Source organism: Eptesicus fuscus, chromosome 22, assembly GCF_027574615.1.
Source record: "Eptesicus fuscus isolate TK198812 chromosome 22, DD_ASM_mEF_20220401, whole genome shotgun sequence".
In the NCBI taxonomy this organism is placed as follows: domain Eukaryota; kingdom Metazoa; phylum Chordata; class Mammalia; order Chiroptera; family Vespertilionidae; genus Eptesicus; species Eptesicus fuscus.
Window position 1 is genome coordinate 34,050,931 of NC_072494.1, and position 22,009 is coordinate 34,072,939.

At 39.3% G+C, this 22,009-nt stretch overlaps 1 protein-coding gene across 1 annotated transcript in view; it reads right to left on the reverse strand.

Moving 5' to 3' along the window:
* Positions 1-22,009, reverse strand: part of CR1 (complement C3b/C4b receptor 1 (Knops blood group)) — a 158,635-nt gene that overhangs the window by 81,271 nt on the left and 55,355 nt on the right. The window contains exons 37-49 of the mRNA XM_054712264.1: positions 19,440-19,525; positions 16,561-16,953; positions 15,795-15,971; positions 15,599-15,701; positions 14,281-14,366; positions 11,966-12,184; positions 9,425-9,604; positions 8,431-8,530; positions 4,807-4,892; positions 1,928-2,320; positions 1,162-1,338; positions 973-1,075; positions 143-228 (exon numbers count right to left, since the gene is read on the reverse strand). Of these exons, the coding sequence (XP_054568239.1) occupies positions 143-228; positions 973-1,075; positions 1,162-1,338; positions 1,928-2,320; positions 4,807-4,892; positions 8,431-8,530; positions 9,425-9,604; positions 11,966-12,184; positions 14,281-14,366; positions 15,599-15,701; positions 15,795-15,971; positions 16,561-16,953; positions 19,440-19,525 (2,189 nt within the window). The remainder of the gene's footprint in view (positions 1-142; positions 229-972; positions 1,076-1,161; positions 1,339-1,927; positions 2,321-4,806; positions 4,893-8,430; positions 8,531-9,424; positions 9,605-11,965; positions 12,185-14,280; positions 14,367-15,598; positions 15,702-15,794; positions 15,972-16,560; positions 16,954-19,439; positions 19,526-22,009) is intronic.

Consider the following 22,009-nt stretch of genomic DNA (forward strand, 5'->3'; position numbering starts at 1 on the left):
TTCTATCAAAAATGAAGATAAACAGAGAAGCAGACACTTGATAATCTTATGGGGCAAAATCTCGGTAAGAAAATGAAAAGAAAAAGTGAAAAGAAGAAGGAGGAGAAATATTCAGAGCTGAGCACATATTCCTTCTACTCACGTTCACACACAGGAGCACTGTGAGTCCAAAGGCTCTTCATTCCAACCATGACACAGTGACTAGTAGAACTTCCCTGTAAATGAAACCTAAGGGACAAAAGCAGGAGTGACTGGGTGAGCGTACCCTTTCTCTCTTCCCTTCATGGTTAGATCTCAGCTTCTTCCTTTCTGCTAAAATACAGTTTAATTCCTCAGTTAAACCCCTGGTGAAAAAGCTCAGCTCACTTGGTTTCTTGGGATAAAGGCTCAGAAAGCAAAACATTTTGAAAAATGGTAGCATCCACTTACTGAGTAAGAGTCCTGTACCAAAGAAGGAACAAGAAACAGGCAGGCATTTTCCTGATCTGGGCCCAGGCCTCCAGGAGGTCATCTTTCCCTGACTGCTCTCTGATAGCACCCTTTTGTCATCAGGAGGAACTTTTTCCTCTAATACGAAATGTAGCATTTCCTTTTCTTAATGGACCAGAAGGAAACAGCTCCTCATTCAGGTTGGCAAATCATAGAACATGAGGGAAGATATCAGAGACTGTACTTTGCGCCAGTACGCTTGGAATATTCCTAAATGACCCTTATGGCATATCTGGATTATTGAAGAGCAGAGCCAAATCAACTAGAAAAAAAAAAAAAAACAAACAAGAAAAGAGGACAGGATTCCTTAGAGCATAATTATCCTAAAACATCTGGCTTGTTTTCAGAACATTGGTCTCCTGAAGTGCCTCCAGATCTTCATTGAATGACTGTTACTAAATGACTGTCAAGGAATCCTTAGAATTGTTAACCCCAATAATGAATGTACCTGTTGAAGAGAGGGCCTATCCAGGTCACACTCACCCCTCATCACAAACGAAGGACACTCTTGCTCCAAGTTCAAAGTTAAGTGGAAAGAGCACACGGCCATTAGGAAGTTGGTCCTGGAAGGCAGCACACGATTTCACTGGAGAAAAAGAAATGAGGAGTAAGACTGCCATGTGAGGTGCAGAGACATGCATCTGCCAAAAGGGTGAGAGTGAGGGGAGGCACCTGCGCATGTGGGGGCGGCTGGGCTCCAGGCTCCCTGGGGCGAACAGCGCAGAGAGGCAGCCCCTCTGAGGTCATAGCCGGGCTCACAGCTGTAGAGCACCTCCTGCCCAGGGGAGAAGCTGTCCTTGTGGCTGGGGGTGTGCTTGCCATGCAGGATTTCTGGAGGCCGCCGACAAACTGGGGAAAGAGCAGGCACAACGTTCCTGTCAGTTATGGGGGAATATTCTTTGCTAAATCTTAACTCATCCAAGGAGTCAGGAACTCATAAGTAGAGGGTTCCGGTCTAACAAAGGGCCTGACACACGTGCATTCTCTTCCTGGCACGTGATTTGGATGATTTCTTCAACCTCTGAAAGACCAAGCTAACGTCACAGTCAGATGGATAAGAGAATAGCACTCTTTCAAAGGAGGATTGTAAAGAGTCAGTGAGATGATGCACAGAGAGTACTCATTACACAGCTGACCAGAAGGCTCACATCCTTTTTCTCTCTGACTGAGAGCTGGTGCTTTGCCCTGAGAACTGCTCAATAGGAGCATCCCAAATGTCCCCTTCCCTGATGAATTATGCTCTCGCTTCTCAGGATGAAGGCACACCCACAGGAGTGCGGGCACCCATACTCCTTCCTTTCATGCTTCATGCTTCACCCCTAGAAAATTTACTCACCCTGCTCACCACACATCTCCCTCCCAGAACAAACACAAAACTTGGGGTCCTCCCACAGCTCCTGGCACCTGCAGGCCCCCTCGAAGCCTCAGTCAGACTCACCCGGGGAGCAGCTGGGCAACTCGGGCTCCCATCTGTTTTGGGCCTGGCAGCGCACACTGGAGGGGCCTTTCATGACAAAGCCAGGCTGACACCTAAAGCTCACGATTTCATTTAAGAAGAACAAGCTTCTGTTTGCAGACTCCCTTATTCCATTCTCAACGTGTGGAGGCGTGCATTTGTTAGGTACGATGCACTGAGGGGCGGGGCCGCTCCAGAGGCCCACTTGACCTTTGCTGGTGCAATATATGGACTTCTCGCCCACCAGTTCAAACTTGTTCCTTCCAATCCCAGGGTTGCAGCGATAGGTCACCACTATTCCGTACGGAAAATAGTCTCTGCTGTTGCTAAAGAAATCTCCGTTGGGGATGGTTGGTGGTGGTTTACAATGAATACCTGGAGAAGGGATGGCAAGTTAAACAAAGCTTCAATTTCTTAAAGTTATATCTTATATAATAAAAGGGTAATATGCAAATTGACCCTAATGCAGAACAACCAGGAATGATCAGTGGCTATGATGTGCACTGACCACCAGGGGGCAGAAATTCAATGCAGGAGCTAACCCCTGGTGGTCAGTGCGTTTCCACAGGGGGAGTGCCACTCAGCCACAAGCCAGGCTGATGGCTGTGAGCACAGTGGCAGGTGGCGGGAGCCTCTCCTGCCTCCTGGGCAGCACTAAGGATATCTGATGTGGGAAGTGGGCCTAAGCTCTCAGTTGGACATCCCCTGAGGGTTCCCAGGCTGCCAGAGGAATGTCTGAGTGCCAGTTTAGGCCCTATCCCCTGGGGAGCAGGCCTAAGATGGCAGGTGGATATCCCTCGAGGGGTCCCGGACTGCGAGAGGGCGCAGGCCGGGCTGAGGGACCCCCCTATAGTGCATGGATTTTTTCATGCACCGGTCCTCTAGTTGAATTATGAATGTTAGTAACCAGTTTTTAAAAAACCCAAATTACTAAATTCAAATATTCACAACACTTGGGCTCTTGTCGAATCTTTTCTAACGTACAGACTTTATGCACAACTGTAGATTCGGTAATCACAATATGATGGCTCCTGCTCTTCTCCATGAACTTTAGTTCAATAAATGTTCATATATAGTCCACATGCTTCTCATGTTATGTGAGAACTTTTATGCTCCTTCACTATTCTTATTTCAGTTCTTTTGCTATAGAAGTAATTCAGCTATATTCTACTGCTGAGTAATATGATGTAGCATACATATAGCATCTTTATCAAATAAATAAGCACAAAAAGCTCTGGCCCAGCTAACAAAAAATATGCAATATTGCACATGACACAATAATCATGGATTCAGAAGTAATAAAATAACAGAATATATGTACTAGTGACTAGTCTATGCTAAAAATTTAGAAAATGTTAATATCAGAGATATAGATATTTTTGCCAATATTAACTCAGGAAATGGTAGAATATAGAAGTGGAAAAATATATCAAAAATTCTACTCCTAAAAAGATAGGAAGCACAGATAATTTTATAGACAAATATAATCTAATATCTAAGAATCAGATAACTCCTAGGCATTTTAAAGCATTCATGAGCATACAAAATCTTTCTATCATTTCTACCTTATAGTAGGAACACTTATTTCTTTTCACTTTTAAGAAAATATTTCAGATAATATTTTCCTGCAGAAAATTTATGAAATAAATAAAAAATAGCTTTAAATCTGTTATCTAAAAAGAAACACTGTTAACTGTTTAATGTATAACTTTTAATATACATACATACCATATTTTTTCCAAAATATCTTTGTTGGCTTAATAATATTTCAGTGTAAGAATGTTCTATCTGATTGCATTTGGAAGAGCTGTCTTTCTTGGCTAATGCATTCTGGCATATTTTAAACTTTTTCTTTTTCTTGCAGAATACATGCTTTGTTCCCTTATTTTTCCCAATATATGTGTATTTATTGAGTTAGAAATAATGTGCATATGCAAAATACTAATGGATTAAGTGCTTTAAAAACAGATAAACAGAAAATTTTAAAGCACAAAATAAAACTAAATATATTCTGAAATTGTATTTCCTTCCTAATTTCCAAAGGATCATCTCACTCCCGTTTGGATACCATTATTTCTGAAACATTTTTTGAAATATGCTCAACATTTATGTTGTTTTGGCTTTTTCACTATCACAAACAATAATGTAGGTAAGTATTTGTATAGCAATATCCTTGCAGGAAAAAAACACATGGTAATTATTTTTTAAAGAATAAATCAGAAAATGTCAAATTTCTCAATTAAAGGCATGTTTACATTTAAGGGTTTTGACACCTATTGCATATTGGTCTTTTAGAAAGTTTGTTCCCACTTATCCTACCAGCAGTTGGCTGTGAGAGTTTGGATTTCTTCACATTATCTCCAAACCCAGGGGTGTATCCTCTTTATATTCTTGGTTAATTTGTGATTGATCATTACTCTTCCTACCCAAAGTGTAGGAAGCTCATATTCCAAACAACTCCCAGGAAGACAGCATGTCACTGTTCAAAGAATTAGAAGGAAGGGAGACAGCCTCTGCTTCAATATAGGACCTGATGCTGAGAGTAGGCAGAGAGGAAGCTGGGCCACTTTCACTAACTTTGTGTTTGTTTACTTCACCGAAGAGAGTGATCTTCAAATTGGGAAGTGTTCAACCAAGAAAGGAGGAAGTTGGGGGCTGTTTTAAATTATACCCCAAGATAAGGAAAACCCAGGAGGAACTAGAAGTTTGGGACATTGTGAACACTTTTCAGAATAGGACTCTTTTCGTTCAAATATTGGAAGGATATCATTACCAAGATGGATGAGATTGAGTGTTCATAATTCTAGGGGCACACTGCTAGGATGAACTGGTGGGATCGACAGGAAGAGATGTTAACTCACTTTGACAGACTGGTGGCTCTGTATCCCAAATGGCAGTATTGCTTGAGATGATACATTTGGCAGATGAGTGACCAATGAGTTGATACCTAAAGGCAAAAAGTGAAAATCTCAGTGGATGGAGCTTCGGCCTGTGGACTGAAAGGTCCCAGGTTCGATTCTGGTCAAGGGCATGTACCTTGGTTGTGGGCACATCCCCAGTAGTGGGTGTGCAGGAGGCAGCTGATCGATGATTCTCTCTCATTGATGTTTCTAACTCTCTATCCCTCTCTCTTCCTCTCTGTAAAAATCAATAAAATAAAAATAAAATTAAAATTAAAAAAAGTGAAAATTATTCCATCCATCTCCCATGAACTTCCTCACAGCATGCATACGTGGCAGACTCGCCAGAGTACAATCTGGGAGAAGCCTATGGACTAGCCCAAACTCCACCTGTTCTATCTGGGTTTTCTCATTTCTCTTTTCCTACCCTCTGACTATTGAAAGGGATATTTCATCTTTAATTCCTGAGGGCAATACTCGGCTTCTTAATTTTTTGGCTTCCTTGTGAATTGTATCAGGACCAAAATAAAATAATCCTCTTGTAGACCTGTTTGATAATTTCTTAAATCCTGTTTTATTCTCATATTCTTATTGCCATTTTAAACTTTGTTTGCGTTTTCCTGATATACACACATAATGAACACTGCTATGTAATTTTAATTTAGGCAAGTTTCTTGTCAATACCACATTTGATGATTTTAATCCTATTTAGAAGCCTTTGTCCTTCAATAGGAAGATGAAACCATTCAGATTTACTGAATTAAATGGTGTTTTGATCTTGCTTTTGTCATCATTAGTTAGACTACTGGCTTCATAGTGTCCAAAGATGAAGATGCAGCAATGAATAAAACACATCTGCCTCAGACAGGAGGGACTGATTTTGGCAGAAGAGACAGATACATTCCTGCCTGTTCCCTTTTCCTCCTTCTTACTTTCTACAGTATATGAACCAGATAGGTGCACCTCTTTTCGGTGTTCTATTAATTGGGAAGTTAATTATTATCCAATTTTATTCCATTAGAAATTTCATTTCATGTGCATATATAGTGTAATTACTCAGCACATATATTAAACCTATTTTCTCAATTTTCATGTCAGAAGATATATAGTTTACCCATTCCCTGTGTAATATAAGTCCAATTTACCTTGTCTTACTATCTCCCATTTTCTGGTTTTATGGATACATTTTATGACTTTAGAGATTGTTATTAAATTATTACATTGCAAACTTTTATTTTTGAACACTTAGTTCTGTCATTGTATTTAGTTTCATAACTGTTGAAAATATTCCGCCATGATTTTTTTAAATTTGTTTTTACAAATTTTCTACCTCACTGGTTGTACTTTTGTCCTGTGTGATTTTCCCTTTTTAAAAATTTATTTCTGGATTTCCTAGATTTATGTTTTTCTCTCCCCAGAATGTGTACTTAAGTAGTGTAATTTTTTCCTTCAATATATATTTAAAGCCTCTATATATGAATACTATCTTGGCTCATTAGAAACACCATCTCCTGCAATTTAGTGATTCGTAGGATCACTGTTATCCAATATGCATCAATTTCTTTTGCAGGTTGTGTAGTTTGTTAATTTCCTTTCTGAATTCTTAGTTTTAAAAACATGCCTTTCTTATTTTTATTTTTTAAAATAAATCTATAGGGGTGATATTGGGTAATAAAATTATATCAGTTTCAAGTATACAATTCTATAATGAATCATCTGTATATTGCATTGTGTGTTTGCCACCCAAAGTCAAATCTCTCTTCCTGAATACAGACATTTCCCTATGATGGCTAACGTATGACTTATTATTCTCCCTTTGGGTGTTTTTGTTCCCTGTATTTTTAATCCTCATTCTGTCTGTATAAACATAGCTTCTCTTTTGTATTTTTCTTTATTTTTTCCATTAATTTCTGGAAGAATTGGGTTAATATTTTCTTACTTTCTGCTTTAATTTCCTACATAATTCAGTGTGTTGATCACAGATTTTTTTTTTTTCAGTTTGACAATTTTGCTTTTCATTCATGTGAAGACATTCCCAATTTCCAACTAGTTTTACAAAAGCAGTGTGCAACTGAATTTTGTTAAAAATTTAGAAAGGATATGTTCCAAAAGTTTCCTCTAACTCTTGGAAGTAACTGAAGGGTAAATTATGATTTTTCAGATTGGTCTCTTTTAAATTATTTCCTGAGACTTATCATAAGCTCAATGGTTTGCTGGTTCATACCATAGACAGTCCACTTCCATTTAGTAAAGCAACATGAAGAAGGTACAGTCAGAACATTTATTGATTGTGCTTTAAAGAGCTCACAGAAGGAGAGAAGTGTTTAGATTATTCTAATTTTACTTTGTCGGCGTATAGGTACTGTGCTCTGTGAGGCCTAGGTTGGCGAATACATATGTCAGTGACCACAAGTGCTTATCCTGGCTCGAGTGCAGCCCAGAGTCCCTAATGGGCTCTGTTGCTCACACAGAGAACGTGAGCAAGGGTCCACTGTAAGTTGAGCAAGGGTAAGCAGGACCCCTGACCAGTAAACACTTTATGACTGGCATTTTCACAGGGGGCTCTGCTATAGGGTTGAATAGCGTTCCTCAAAAAGATATGCTGAAGTCCCCATGAATGTGACCTTATTTGGAAATAGGGTCTTTGCAGATGTAATAGAGTCAAGATGAGGTCAACAGGGCAGCCCTAATCCAATATGATTGACGTTCTTATAAAAAGGGAGAAGTTTGAACATAGATCCACACAGAGAGGAGACATGCTATGTAGAGACACAGATACAGAGGGAAGATCGCTGTGGGAAAACAGAGGCAGAAATGGGAGTGATGCTGACACTGCCAAGGAAGGCCGGAGGCTCCCACAAGATGGCAGAGGGAGGCTTTGGAGGGAGCCTGTCCTGCCAACACCTTCATTTTGGACTTCCAGCCTCCAGAACTGTCTGAGAATAACTTTCTGCTGTTCTAAGCCACGCAGTTTGTCGTACTTTCTTACGACAGCCCTAGCAACCGAATGGTGCAATTGCCTTTAAGATTTGTTTTCTCACACACCTGCTCAGTGGCCTTCCCTTGGTTCCAGCCATGTCTGATCTGAGTTAGGGCTGTTTATATGGGTTGACTCTGCCCTCCCCTCATTTTTGTCCTTTCTATCTGGTGAGTACCTCACTTTTCTTATATGCACTACTGTGGTTTCCACGAAGATCACTGATTTCCCTCGGAATCTCATCAACACTTTGCTCATTCCAATCAGGAATTGAACACCTATATTCAGACTTTTAAAGACCAGATGGTCGCCTGGCCAGCGTAGCTCAGTGGGTGAGCATCCACCTATGAGCCAGGAGGTCACAATTTGATTCCCAGGTTGCAGGCTCAATCTCCATTGTGAGGCATTCAGGAGGCAGCCAATCAACGGCTCTCTCATCACTGATGTTTCTCTTTTTCTTTCCCTCTCCCTTCCACTCTGAAATCAATAAAAATATATTTTTTTAAAAAGCAGGTGGTCATAGTCTAGTTCTCCTTTCCAATAAGTGGCTAGAAGGTGGTATTGCTATTCTGCAAATCTTAAACCAAGAGATGTTATTGTCAACTCACCCTATATTACAAGAATAATTAATTCTGGATCCAACATTGATGTCTGTGTCTATGTGCACCATGCCATTCTTAGGCTCTGCAGGAGTTTTACATACTTTACCTGTGGAAAAGAAACAGAATTTTGGAGCCAGGTAGAATAATCTGAATTTTTGTAGTGCAGAGGGTCCCAACGTGACTGTAACTTACTAATGAGTACATGAAATTCTGATGGTTCCACAGACTTTTGCCTCACCAAACTGCCTCACGTTCAGCCACGTTCTAAGTATCACTTTAAAAAAGACCTCCCATCTACATCTGTCTTATATCTACCTCAAATTGCTCATCGAAATATAGAGGATAATTATAGCCTTATATCCTACCAGTATAATTTTTTTCCTACCTGGTTATTAAAACAGTGTACCCTGAGTAGCCAGATTATTATGATCTCTGAACGCATAATAATTTGGCCACTCAGTGTATATCCTATATAATAAAAGGCTAATATGCAAATTGTCCCCTCGACCAGGAGTTCGACAAACAGGCAGGCCGGCCAACCACCCATGTCCCCTTCCCCTGGCCAGCTGGCCGGACCACAGCCATGCATGAATTCATGCACCAGGTCTCTAATAATACACACACACACACACACACACACACACACACACACACACACTCTGAGTGGCCAGATTATTATGCGTTCAGAGATCATAATGATCTGGCCACTCAGTGTATGTCTCCTTATAAATTTTTTCCTAGTCTGCAGTTGTTCATTTCTTACATTCTCATAAGGAATAGGTTTTGTGTGTTTTTTCCTGCAAAAATATATTAAAGCAGTTTCATGAAATAAACATTTCAACTCATAATTAGGGATGACCTACAACACCAACTCTTATATCCACCTAACTGGACACTTCTGAGGAGCAAAGTTTTCTTATCTCTAAAATTTGAAAAAGTTGAAGAAGATCCTATGGAGAGTTTGATAGATATGGGAATCTTCAATACAGGTTTTACTCACGTTTACAGACATCCCGGGCACCTGACCACTCCAAGTTGTCTAGACACCTGATGAAGAATGACCTCCGGTAGTACTCAGGGCGGCATTCATACTTTAAAGATGTCCCAATAGGAAATGCAGATTCATTGGTTTGGGTTTTCAACTCAGCAAATTGAAAATGATCTGGAGCATTACAGTAACCTAAAAACCAAGATATCAAGAACAGCAGATTTAACATAAAAAGACACAATGCCGTTCTCTCTCTCTCTCTCTCTCCTTCCCTCCCTCGCCCTCCCTCCCTCCCTCCCTCTCTTTCTCCCTCCCTCCCTCTCTTTCTCATTAGATTTGATGCAGAACAAAAGAAAGTTTTAGTTCTGGAAAGATAATTTCCTTGTAACCTTGGGAGGGAAAGTTCCATTAGCATCTGCCCATTAGAAAATATACTATCTGGAAAACTATTCTGCTATCTGGTTATTTTGCTCATATAATTTGCTGTCAAAGACAATTTCAATTCAATTTTTCACATTTTTAGGGAGCCAAAAAGAGTTCTTCTGCTCAGGTTCCACCATTTCTGTCTGAATGCACGGGGTCTTAGGCCAAATAGGAAATGTCCTTGTACTTCAGTGAATCAAAACCCCAATGGAGGAATGGAGAACTCAAGGTATTTCTTGACACTAGGAAGGGGCCACCTATTTTGTAGGTCTGATTCCTAAGTAAGCCATTTTAACACAAGGAGGAAATAAGTAGCATTTCCTTAAAATGAAACAAACAAAACTGTACTTTTTATTATAAGAAAACATTTGTTTGAAGTGTAAATTAAATCCACTTCTAGCTTTAGCTCCATGCTCCTGTGGCCTATTAGATTTAGGGTCAAATAATGTGAATCTCAAACAGTACAAAGCTTGGAAAAATAGAAATCATCTGTACTTGGTTTTGGCAATAACTTCTATTTTAGCTTCTCTTTCAGCTGCCCTCCACCTCCTTTCAGGTTATTTATTAAATAGTTATGGATATACGACAGCCAGTTCTGCACCCAGAGCATTTTCTGTTGGAGGATTTGCAAAGCAATTTTTCATCCCAAAAAGAATTCACAGATTTTTCTCAATAGAAAATGTGGCTTATTTGCAAGGTTTTTTTTTAATAGGAAATGTATTCATCTATATTACCTATTTAGTTTTATCTTACAGCTTAAATATTAGCTCTACTAGCTTCTATATCAAAGAGTGCCCATCGGGATTGAAATTGACCATGAAGGCCAAATAAAAGTAACCTGGCAGGTCTCTAGTCTAAAAATCTAGTTGATAAAACTAGAGTTGCCATCTTAGATAGGTTTCTAATGAAAAAAAATCATAAAACGTAAGAGAAGATTGTCCCTCGTTATCGATTCAGTAAATTTGGACTAGGTCTCTACACGGGTAAACAAGCTTATAAGTGCATCCCAAATTGAAGCTATGGTGAGGAAAGAGGAGAATAGGGGCCAAAATGACTTCTGAGTGGTTAGAATGACTTCTGTCTGGTTGGGGATCACATGGTCCATTTCTATTTATTATTTATTTATTTATTTATTTATTTATCTATTTACTTATAAATATATTTTTTTATTGATTTCAGAGAGGAAGGAAGGGAGATGGAGAGATAGAAACATCAATGATGAGGGAGAATCATTGATTGGCTGCCTCCTGCATGTCCCCTACTGGGGGGATGGAGCCCGCAACCCAGGCATGTGCTCCTGACTGGAATCGAACCTGGGACCCTTTAGTACACAGGCTGACGCTCTATCCACTAAGCAAAACCGGCCAGGGTGGTCCTTTTCCTTTTAGAATTTTTCTTTTCTCTCAGACTTTCCCAGTGGGCAGTATATAATGCCCCTTCTACAATTTCATTTTTCCTTCCTGTATTCACTCCCTGAAGGTTGATGTCTTGGGGGGGGGGGGGGGGGGGTTGGGTGTCTTAGGAAACCTTCTCCAGACCTTAGTAATACACACACTCTTTATCGTTTGCATTTTCCTTTGCCTTTTCTTTCCACCAAAGTGAGAAGATTTCAACAACTAAAATAACTGGGGGCAAAGGAGCAAATAAGACTTAATTTAATTTAGAGCTTAGACCAAATTATCTACAGCAATCTATGTAGTTTGTGTACAATGCAGCTCAGTTTTCACAGAGAATGCACAGGGGCCTTGGGCCAAATGAGTAATTAAAAAGTGGTTTTGCCTGGCCTTATTCTCTACTGACCTGTGCTTCCCTCCAAAAACTGTAGATGGCATAACTTAGCTAGTTAAGGTCCATAGGTGTTTGCTTTCAATTTCTATGCTTTGAAAACATTTTTCTTCCAATGATAGTTTTAATTAGAACTACCGCCCACCATCTTCTTTTCACCAACTCTCTAGCAATGAAAGTTATCAGACTCTTACATGTTAACACATCTTAAAATCATTTATAACCGATTTTGCATTTAATTGTGCCAAGTGCACAAATTAGCATGATGTTGTAATTAGAAGATTCTGGAAGTTCTGTTCTAGATATTTCTGGAGCCATTTGGGATGTGGCATAGTATGTACTAACCTGGATGTCCACAGTGAGGGGCAGGGCCACTCCAGATCCCGTTCCCTCGACTGTCACTTGTGCAGCGGATGGTGCTCTCCCCAATGAGACTGAAGGCCGTCCCTCTGTCTGGTTGGGGATCACATGTGTAAGTTACTTCTTTTCCAAAAGAAAAGATTTCCAGAAGTCTTCCTGTGTGTCTTCCATTACGAATATCTGGAGGATTTGGACATACGATTTCTGGAAAGAACGCAAGGGCTGTTAGTTTCATTGAGGCGTTTTCACTAGAGGTAGTCTACAGGCATAGGATGCTATGGTTGGTGCTCCTAGAAAACACCAATGACTGTATCTTTGCTGTCGGCCTTTGATGAGATGGGCTAAATGATGTAAGATCTCCATCTCATTTTTCATGGAAAAAGTACAAAAGAAATCTGCTTATCTTGAATCTTCCTGATAGTTAAGTCTTCTGGATAATAGAAACATAACACCCTTGAATTAAGTAGCAAAACTTTTAATGAAGAATAACAATCCTTTAGAGGATAACTCATTCAACTACTTAATAAATATTACTTGAGCGCATACTCTGTGTCAGTCACTCATTGGAGCCCTGGAATATAGTGATGAAGAGTACAGATAAAGTCACTGTCCTCCAAGGAAGACATTTTCAAGAAATATTTTTACAATGTATTCCACGTGTACTAATCACCTTAAAGATGTGAAACTTTTCCGTGATAACTTATTGATCTGGCCATCGATCTTGATTATGACAGTGTGCTGACACAATGAATTGAAGCCTCTGCGGTTATTGTAAAAATTCTAAGCAACTCAGATTGCTTTGTTTTTTAAAATGTCTGGATCTCCTTATGACTTAATTTTCTTCTTTACTTTCTGTCAGGCTTCAACTTGTTACCTCTTTCTAATATCTCTTGTCTGTATAGAACAATCCCCTCCTCACTTCTAATTGGCTTTTCTAACTAGGCTTGGTGTTTTGAGGAAGCTACGTCAATAGGAAGAGTCAGTAAAATAAGAAAGATGTAGAATCAATAACTGAGTTCTCATGCAGGCCAGTAGGACAGCCACTTATCATTCCCATTCCCATGAAGAAACTTTGGATAGCAGATAACAGTATGTAAGCTATTTTCTCATAAGTTTTACTATAAAAAGCACACTTTGATGTCTGAGTAGATTTCTAACAACATAGACATTGTAGTAAAATGTGATTGTCATATATATGATATTATATATAAAATCTTTAAGGTCAAGAGATAAAGCAAAGTCTTTTCTTTATTGGGCAAAATATAATTGGGTATAACAGGAGAACTTGGTATTGACCCTATATACAGGAGACTGTTTTATTTTTAAATCTTCACCTGAGGATATATTTTTATTGAGAGAGAGAGAGAGAGAGAGAGAGAGAGAGAGAGAGAGAGAGAGAGAGACAAGAAAGAGAGAAACATCAATGTGTGAGAGAAACATCAATTGATTGCCTCCTATACACACCCTGACCAGGATGGAACCTGAAACCTAGATATGTACCTTGACTGGGAATCCAACCTGCAAGTTTTTGGTGTACAGGACAATGCTCCAACCAACTGAGTGGCAGGAGACTCACGTTTTAATCAGCTTATTACTTCTGAATCTTTCAACATAACTTATTTAAGTACGTGTTTTGAGAGTTTAAGGCGTCTTAAACTGCTTACCCCATGTAATGTTGCTACCAACTTCTCCCTCATTCTTTCACTGCTCTGATCTATCACTTAAATAACATTTATTTGTTTATTGTTTTTTTCTGACCATCTCCCCAATGGGGCATAAATAACATGGGGACAGGGCATTAACTTATCTTTTTCACTGCTATAACTCTAGTGCTTAGGAAAATACCAAGCACATAGTATGTGCTCAGTAAATAGTTGTTTGAATGAATGCATGTTTCATATTTACATATTAGCCAGTAGGTAGAAAAAATGTAGAGTGATTACATCCTGATATTAGAAAAAGAAAGGAAAAGAAAGAATTAGGAAAGAAGAAAGGAAGAAAATTGTCAAAGCTTCACATTATTTAGTCTCTCCTGATCTAGAGGCAAACTACTGCAGGATATATCACCTAGAGCGAAGAATTCAAAATAACAGAGACAGAGAAAATGGTTCCCAAAACACATGACGTACAATAAAATGCATCACAACAAATTGGTCATAAAGAAACACTATTTTACAAAGCAACTATATCTCAATAATTCAGATTAGAAAATAGAAAAACCATATTGGGGTTGCCATATGTCAAAATACTAAATATATTAAGGGAGGAACTATCCAAAAAGTGTTATTCCTTCTACTCACGTTCACACACAGGGACACTGCTATTCCAGAGGCTCTCCATTTCAACCAAGACACAATGGCTAGCAGAGCTGCCTTGTAGATGGAATCTAAAGAAGAAAATGGTAGTGCATAGGTGAGCTGTTTCAGTTTGCAAGAATCTGAGGCCCTGCCGAAAACCTTAGCATCAGAAACCAACAAGTGGCAGAAGTTTGGAGGCCATATCGATCTGAACAAATCACAGCCTCCAGTTAGGGAGGACAGTTAGTTGGCCACATAACTCATAGTGCCAGGCTGAACTGAAGAAGGCAGGCATAGCATAGCAGTCTCCCCTTGATCCTGGACCCATATTCTGAGAAGTGAATCTCTAGCTGATCATCCCATGATAAACCTGATAAATTTACTCGTCATCTGGGAAACCCAGTCTTCTAATGCAACAGACTCCTAATTCTCCTAATCCTGGTACTGGAACAGCGAGTAAACCAGTTCCCAGTTTGGATGGAAAAAGCAGAGATAACTGGAAAGAGCACAAATATTGTCCTTTTGTCTCTCTGGCTGTGATGGCTGTGAAGAAGGCACATTGGGCTATTGAGTAAGTTTGAGTACTCTAGGGTAAGGGAAAGGAGACCAGAAATGACTTTTGTATGCGACCATCCAGAATGGTCAATGCATGTGGGACCCCGATGGCTCCTAAATCTTAGTGGGTGCTGTCACTGGGTGCCTGCCAGGATTCTTTGAAACAGTCTGAGGTCAGGTGCTTCTTTGCTCACACTGGATCCTTCCCATGCAGAGAAGGAAGAGCATCAGGCTCACATGAACAATGTCGTTACATAAAACATTCACCAGCCACCGGGACCCCATTTCAGCGCCCCAAGCACGTTACTGACCAGAGATATGTGATTAGAATAAAATACCCATTCTTATGCTTTTACTCTTATGACAAATTTTCCTTTTGATGGTTAAAAAATGACTTAAATAATTCTTAAATCATCTTAATTATTTTTAATAAGCTTCTTGTTACATATCACACTTTTCTTGGGACTCTCCAAATTACTCTTCTGTTTTTCTGCTTTGAAAATATTATTTTTTCAATACTGCATCACATATATATTCATAACCTGTCATTGTATTTGTCTTTATACCTGCCATTTCATATATGTCCCAAATTTTCCTTCATATCTCATGCTATTTTTTCATCTGTTCCTTACTCTTACTTTCCTTACACACTTCCAAGATGTAATCCCCTGAATTAATTGTTTTAGCCACACCAAAACCTTCCCTTTTTGAATTAACTTCTAACACCAATTTTAGTGTCCAGGGGGCCCGGCAAGCTCACACTCACCCCTCATCACAAACGAAGGACACTCTTGCTCCAAGCTCCAAGTTAAGTGGAAAGAGCACACGGCCATTAGGAAGTTGGTCCTGGAAGGCAGCACACGATTTCACTGGAGAAAAAGAAAAGCAAACAGAGATAACACTGGCACATGGAGAATAAAGCCCCAAGCTAAAAATTTCAAACCAGATAAGAGTTTAGGCACCTGCGCATGTTGGGGCGGCTGGGCTCCAGGCTCCCTGGGGCGAACAGCGCAGGGAGGCAGCCCCTCTGAGGTCATAGCCGGGCTCACAGCTGTAGAGCACCTCCTGCCCAGGGGAGAAGCTGTCCTTGTGGCTGGGGGTATGCTTGCCATGCAGGATTTCTGGAGGCTGCTGACAAACTGGGGAAAGAGCAGGCACAACGTTCCTGTCAGTTACGGAGGAATATTCTTTGCTAAATCATAACTCATCCAAGGAGTCAGGAACTCATAAGTAGAGGGTTCTGGTCTAACAAAGGGCCTGACACATGTGAATTCTCTTCCTGGCACGTGATTTGGACGATTTCTTCAACCTCTGAAAGACCAAGCTAACGTCACAGTCAGATGAATAAGAGAATAGCACTCTTTCAAAGGAGGATTGTAAAGAGTCAGTGAGATGATGCACAGAGAGTACTCATTACACAGCTGACCAGAAGGCTCACATCCTTCTTCTCTCTGACTGAGAGCTGGTGCTTTGCCCAGAGAACTGCTCAAGAGGAGCATCCCAAATGTCCCCTTCCCTGATGAATTATGCTCTCGCTTCTCAGGATGAAGGCACACCCACAGGAGTGCGGGCACCCATACTCCTTCCTTTCATGCTTCATGCTTCACCCCTAGAAAATTTACTCACCCTGCTCACCACACATCTCCCTCCCAGAACAAACACAAAACTGGGGATCCTCCCACAGCTCCTGGCACCTGCAGGCCCCCTCGAAGCCTCAGTCAGACTCACCCGGGGAGCAGCTGGGCAACTCGGGCTCCCATCTGTTTTGGGCCTGGCAGCGCACACTGGAGGGGCCTTTCATGACAAAGCCAGGCTGACACCTAAAGCTCACGATTTCGTTTAAGAAGAACAAGCTTCTCTTTACAGACTCCCTTATTCCATTCTCAACGTGCGGAGGCGTGCATTTATTAGGTATGATGCACTGAGGGGCGGGGCCACTCCAGAGGCCCACTTGACCTTTGCTGGTGCAATATATGGACTTCTCGCCCACGAGTTCAAACTTGTTCCTTCCAATCCCAGGGTTGCAGCGATAGGTCACCACTATTCCGTACGGAAAATAGTCTCTGCTGTTGCTAAAGAAATCTCCGTTGGCGATGGTTGGTGGTGGTTTACAATGAATACCTGGAGAAGGGATGGCAAGTTAAACAAAACCTCTATTTCTTAAAGTGATATGCTATATAATAAAAGGGTAATATGCAAATTGACCCTAATGCAGAACGACCAGGAATGATCAGTGGCTATGATGTGCATTGACCACCAGGGGGCAGACATTCAATGCAGGAGCTACCCCCTGGTGGTCAGTGCGTTTCCACAGGGGGAACTCTGCTCAGCCACAAGCCAGGCTGATGGCTGTGAGCACAGCGGCAGGTGGCGGGAGCAACTCCTGCCTCCTGGGCAGCACTAAGGATATCTTACTGTGGGAAGTGGGCCTAAGCTGTCAGTTGGACATCCCCCGAGGTTTCCGAGGCTGCCAGAGGGATGTCTGAGTGCCAGTTTAGGCCCTATCCCCTGGGGAGCAGGCCTAAGCTGGCAGGTGGACATCCCTCGAGGGGTCCCGGACTGCGAGAGGGCGCAGGCTGGGCTGAGGGACCCCCCAGAGTGCATGGGTTTTCATGCACCGGTCCTCTAGTTTAATTATGAATGTTAGTAATCAGTTTTTAAAAATCCCAAATTACCAAATATGAATATCACAACACTTGGGCTCTTGTCGAATCTTTTCTAATGTACAGACTTTATGCACAACTGTAGATTCGGTAATCACAATATGATGGCTCCTGCTGTTTTTCATGAACTTTAGTGCAATAAATGTTCATATATAGTCCACATGCTTCTCATGTTATGTGAGAACTTTTTATGTTCCTTCACTATTCTTTTTTCAGTTCTCTTGCTATAGAAGTAATTCAGCTATATTCTACTGCTGAGTAATATGATGTAGCATACATATAGCATCTTTATCAAATAAATAAGCACAAAAAGCTCTGGCCCAGCTAACAAAACATATGCAATATTGCACATGACACAATAATCATGGATTCAGAAGTAATAAAAATAACAGAATATATGTGCTAGTGACTAGTGTATGCTAAAAATTTAGAAAATGTTAATATCAGAGATATAGATATTTTTGCCAATATTGACTCAGGAAATGGTAGAATATAGAAGTGGAAAAATATATCAAAAATTCTACTCCTAAAAAGATAGGAAGCACAGATAATTTTATAGATAAATATAATCTAATATCTAAGTATCAGATAACTCCTAGGCATTTTAAAGCATTCATGAGCATACAAAATCTTTCTATCATTTCTACCTTATAGTAGGAACACTTATTTCTTTTCACTTTTAAGAAAATATTTCAGATGACATTTTCCTGCAGAAAATTTATGAAATAAATAAAAAATAGCTTTAAATCTGTTATCTAAAAAGAAACACTGTTAACTGTTTAATGTATAATTTTTAATATACATACATACCATATTTTTATCTAAAATTTCTTTGTTGGCTTAATAATATTTCAGTGTAAGAATGTTCTATCTGATTGCATTTGGAAGAGCTGTCTTTCTTGCCTAATGCATTCTGGCATATTTTAAACTTTTTCTTTTTCTTGCAGAATACATGCTTTGTTCCTTTATTTTTCCCAATAAATGTGTATTTATTGAGTTAGAAATAATGTGCATATACAAAATACTAATGGATTAAGTGCTTTAAAAACAGATAAAGAGAAAATTTTAAAGTACAAAATAAAACTAAATATATTCAGAAATTGTATTTCCTTCCTAATTTCCAAAGGATCATCTCACTCCCGTTTGGATACCATTATTTCTGAAACATTGTTTGAAATATGCTCAACATTTATGTTGTTTTGGCTTTTTCACTATCACAAACAATAATGTAGATAAGTATTTGTATAGCAATATCCTTGCAGGAAAAAAAAACATGGTAATTATTTTTTAAAGAATAAATCAGAAAATGTCAAATTTCTCAATGAAAGGCATGTTTACATTTAAGGGTTTTGACACCTATTGCATATTGGTCTTTTAGAAAGTTTGTTCCCACTTATCCTACCAGCAGTTGGCTGTGAGAGTGTCGATTTCTTCACATTATCTCCAAACCCAGGGGTGTATCCTCTTTATATTCTTGGTTAATTTGTGATTGCTCATTGCTCTTCCTACCCAAAGTGTAGGAAGCTCATATTCCAAACAACTCCCAGGAAGACAGCATGTCACTGTTCAAAGAATTAGAAGGAAGGGAGACAGCCACTGCTTCAATATAGGACCTGATGCTAAGAGTGGGTAGAGAGGAAGCTGGGCCACTTTCACTAACTTTGTGTTTGTTTACTTCACCGAAGAGAGTGATCTTCAAATTGGGAAGTGTTCAACCAAGAAAGGAGGAAGTTGGGGGCTGTTTTAAATTATACCCCAAGATAAGGAAAACCCAGGAAGAACTAGAAGTTTGGGACATTGTGAACACTTTTCAGAATAGGACTCTTTTCGTTCAAATATTGGAAGGATATCATTGCCAAGATGGATGAGATTGAGTGTTCATAATTCTAAGGGCACACTGCTAGGATGAACTGATAGGATCAACGGGAAGAGATGTTAACTCACTTTGACAGACTGGTGGCTCTGTATCCCAAATGGCAGTATTGCTTGAGATGATACATTTGGCAGATGAGTGACCAATGAGTTGATACCTAAAGGCAAAAAGTGAAAATCTCAGTGGATGGAGCTTCAGCCTGCGGACTGAAAGGTCCCAGGTTCGATTCTGGACAAGGGCATGTACCTTGGTTGCGGGCACATCCCCAGTAGGGGGTGTGCAGGAGGCAGCTGATCGATGATTCTCTCTCATTGATGTTTCTAACTCTCTATCCCTCTCTCTTCCTCTCTGTAAAAATCAATAAAATAAAAATAAAATTAAAATTAAAAAAAGTGAAAATTATTCCATCCACCTCCCGTGAACTTCCTCACAGCATGCATACGTGGCAGACTCGCCAGAGTACAATCTGGGAGAAGCCTATGGACTAGCCCAAACTCCACCTGTTCTATCTGGGTTTTCTCATTTCTCTTTTCCTACCCTCTGACTATTGAAAGGGATATTTCATCTTTAATTCCTGAGGGTAATACTCAGCTTCTTAATTTTTTGGCTTCCTTGTGAATTGTATCAGGACCAAAATAAAATAATCCTCTTGTAGACCTGTTTGCTAATTTCTTAAATCCTGTTTTATTCTCATATTCTTATTGCCATTTTAAACTTTGTTTGCGTTTTCCTGATATACACACATAATGAACACTGCTATGTAATTTTAATTTAGGCAAGTTTCTTGTCAATACCACATTTGATGATTTTAATCCCATTTAGAAGCCTTTGTCCTTCAATAGGAAGATGAAACCATTCAGATTTACTGAATTAAATGGTGTTTTGATCTTGCTTTTGTCATCATTAGTTAGACTACTGGCTTCATAGTGTCCAAAGATGAAGATGCAGCAATGAATAAAACACATCTGCCTCAGACAGGAGGGACTTACTTTGGCAGAAGAGACAGATATATTCCTTACTATTCCCTTTTCCTCCTTCTTATTTTCTACAGTATATGAACCAGATAGGTGCACCTCTTTTAGGTGTTCTATTAATTGGGAAGTTAATTATTATCCAATTTTATTCCATTAGAAATTTCATTTCATGTGCATATGTAGTGTAATTACTCAGCACATATATTAAACCTATTTTCTCAATTTTCATGTCAGAAGATATATAGTTTACCCATTCCCTGTGTAATATAAGTCCAATTTACCTTGTCTTACTATCTCCCATTTTCTGGTATTATGGATACATTTTATGACTTTAGAGATTGTTATTAAATTATTACATTGCAAACTTTTATTTTTGAACACTTAGTTCTGTCATTGTATTTAGTTTCATAACTGTTGAAAATATTCCACCATGATTTTTTTAAATTTGTTTTTACGAATTTTCTACCTCACTGGTAGTACTTCTGTACTGTGTCATTTTCCCTTTATAAAAATTTATTTCTGGATTTCCTAGATTTATGTTTTTCTCTTTCCAGAATGTGTACTTAAGTAGTGTAATATTTTCCTTCAATATATATTTAAAGCCTCTATATATGAATACTATCATGGCTCATTAGAAACACTATCTCCTGCAATTTAGTGATTCGTAGGATCACTGTTATCCAATATACATCCATTTCTTTTGCAGGTTGTGAAGTTTGTTAATTTCCTTTCTGAATTCTTAAAGTTTTAAAAACATGCCTTTCTTATTTTTATGTTTTAAAATAAATCTTTAGGGGTGATATTGCTTAATAAAATTATATCAGTTTCAAGTGTACAATTCTATAATGAATCATCTGTATATTGCATTGTGTGTTTGCCACCCAAAGTCCAATCTCTCTTCCTGAATACAGACATTTCCCTATGATGGCTAACGTATGGATTATTATTCTCCCTTTGGGAGTTTTTGTTCCCTGTATTTTAAATCCTCATTTTGACTGTATAAACATAGCTTCTCTTTTGTATTTTTCTTTATTCTTTTTCATTAATTTCTGGAAGAATTGGGTTAATTTTTTCTTACTTTCTGCTTTAATTTCCTACATAATTCAGTGTGTTTATCACAGATTTTTTTTTTAGTTTGACAATTTTGCTTTTCATTCATGTGCAGACATTCCCAATTTCCAACTAGTTTTACAAAAGCAGTGTGCAACTGAATCTTGTGAAAAATTTAAACAGGATATGTTCCACAATTTCCTCTAACTCTTGGTTTGCTGGTTCATACCATAGACAGTCCACTTCCATTTAGTAAAGCAACATTAAGAAGGTACAGTCAGAAAATATATTGATTGTACTTTAAAGAGCTCACAGAAGGAGAGAAGTGTTTAGATTATTCTAATTTTACTTTATCAGATTATAGGTACTGTGCTCTGTGAGGCCTAGGGTGGTGAATACATATGTTAGTGACCACAAGTGATTTTTTCAGTGCTTATCCTGGCCCGAGTGTAGCCCAGAGTCCCTAATGGGCTCTGTTGCTCACACAGAGAATGTGAGCAAGGGTCCACTGTACGCTGAGCAAGGGTAAGCAGGACCCCTGACCAGTAAACACTTTATGACTGACATTTTCACAGGGGGCTCTGCTATAGGGTTGAATAGCGTTCCTCAAAAAGATA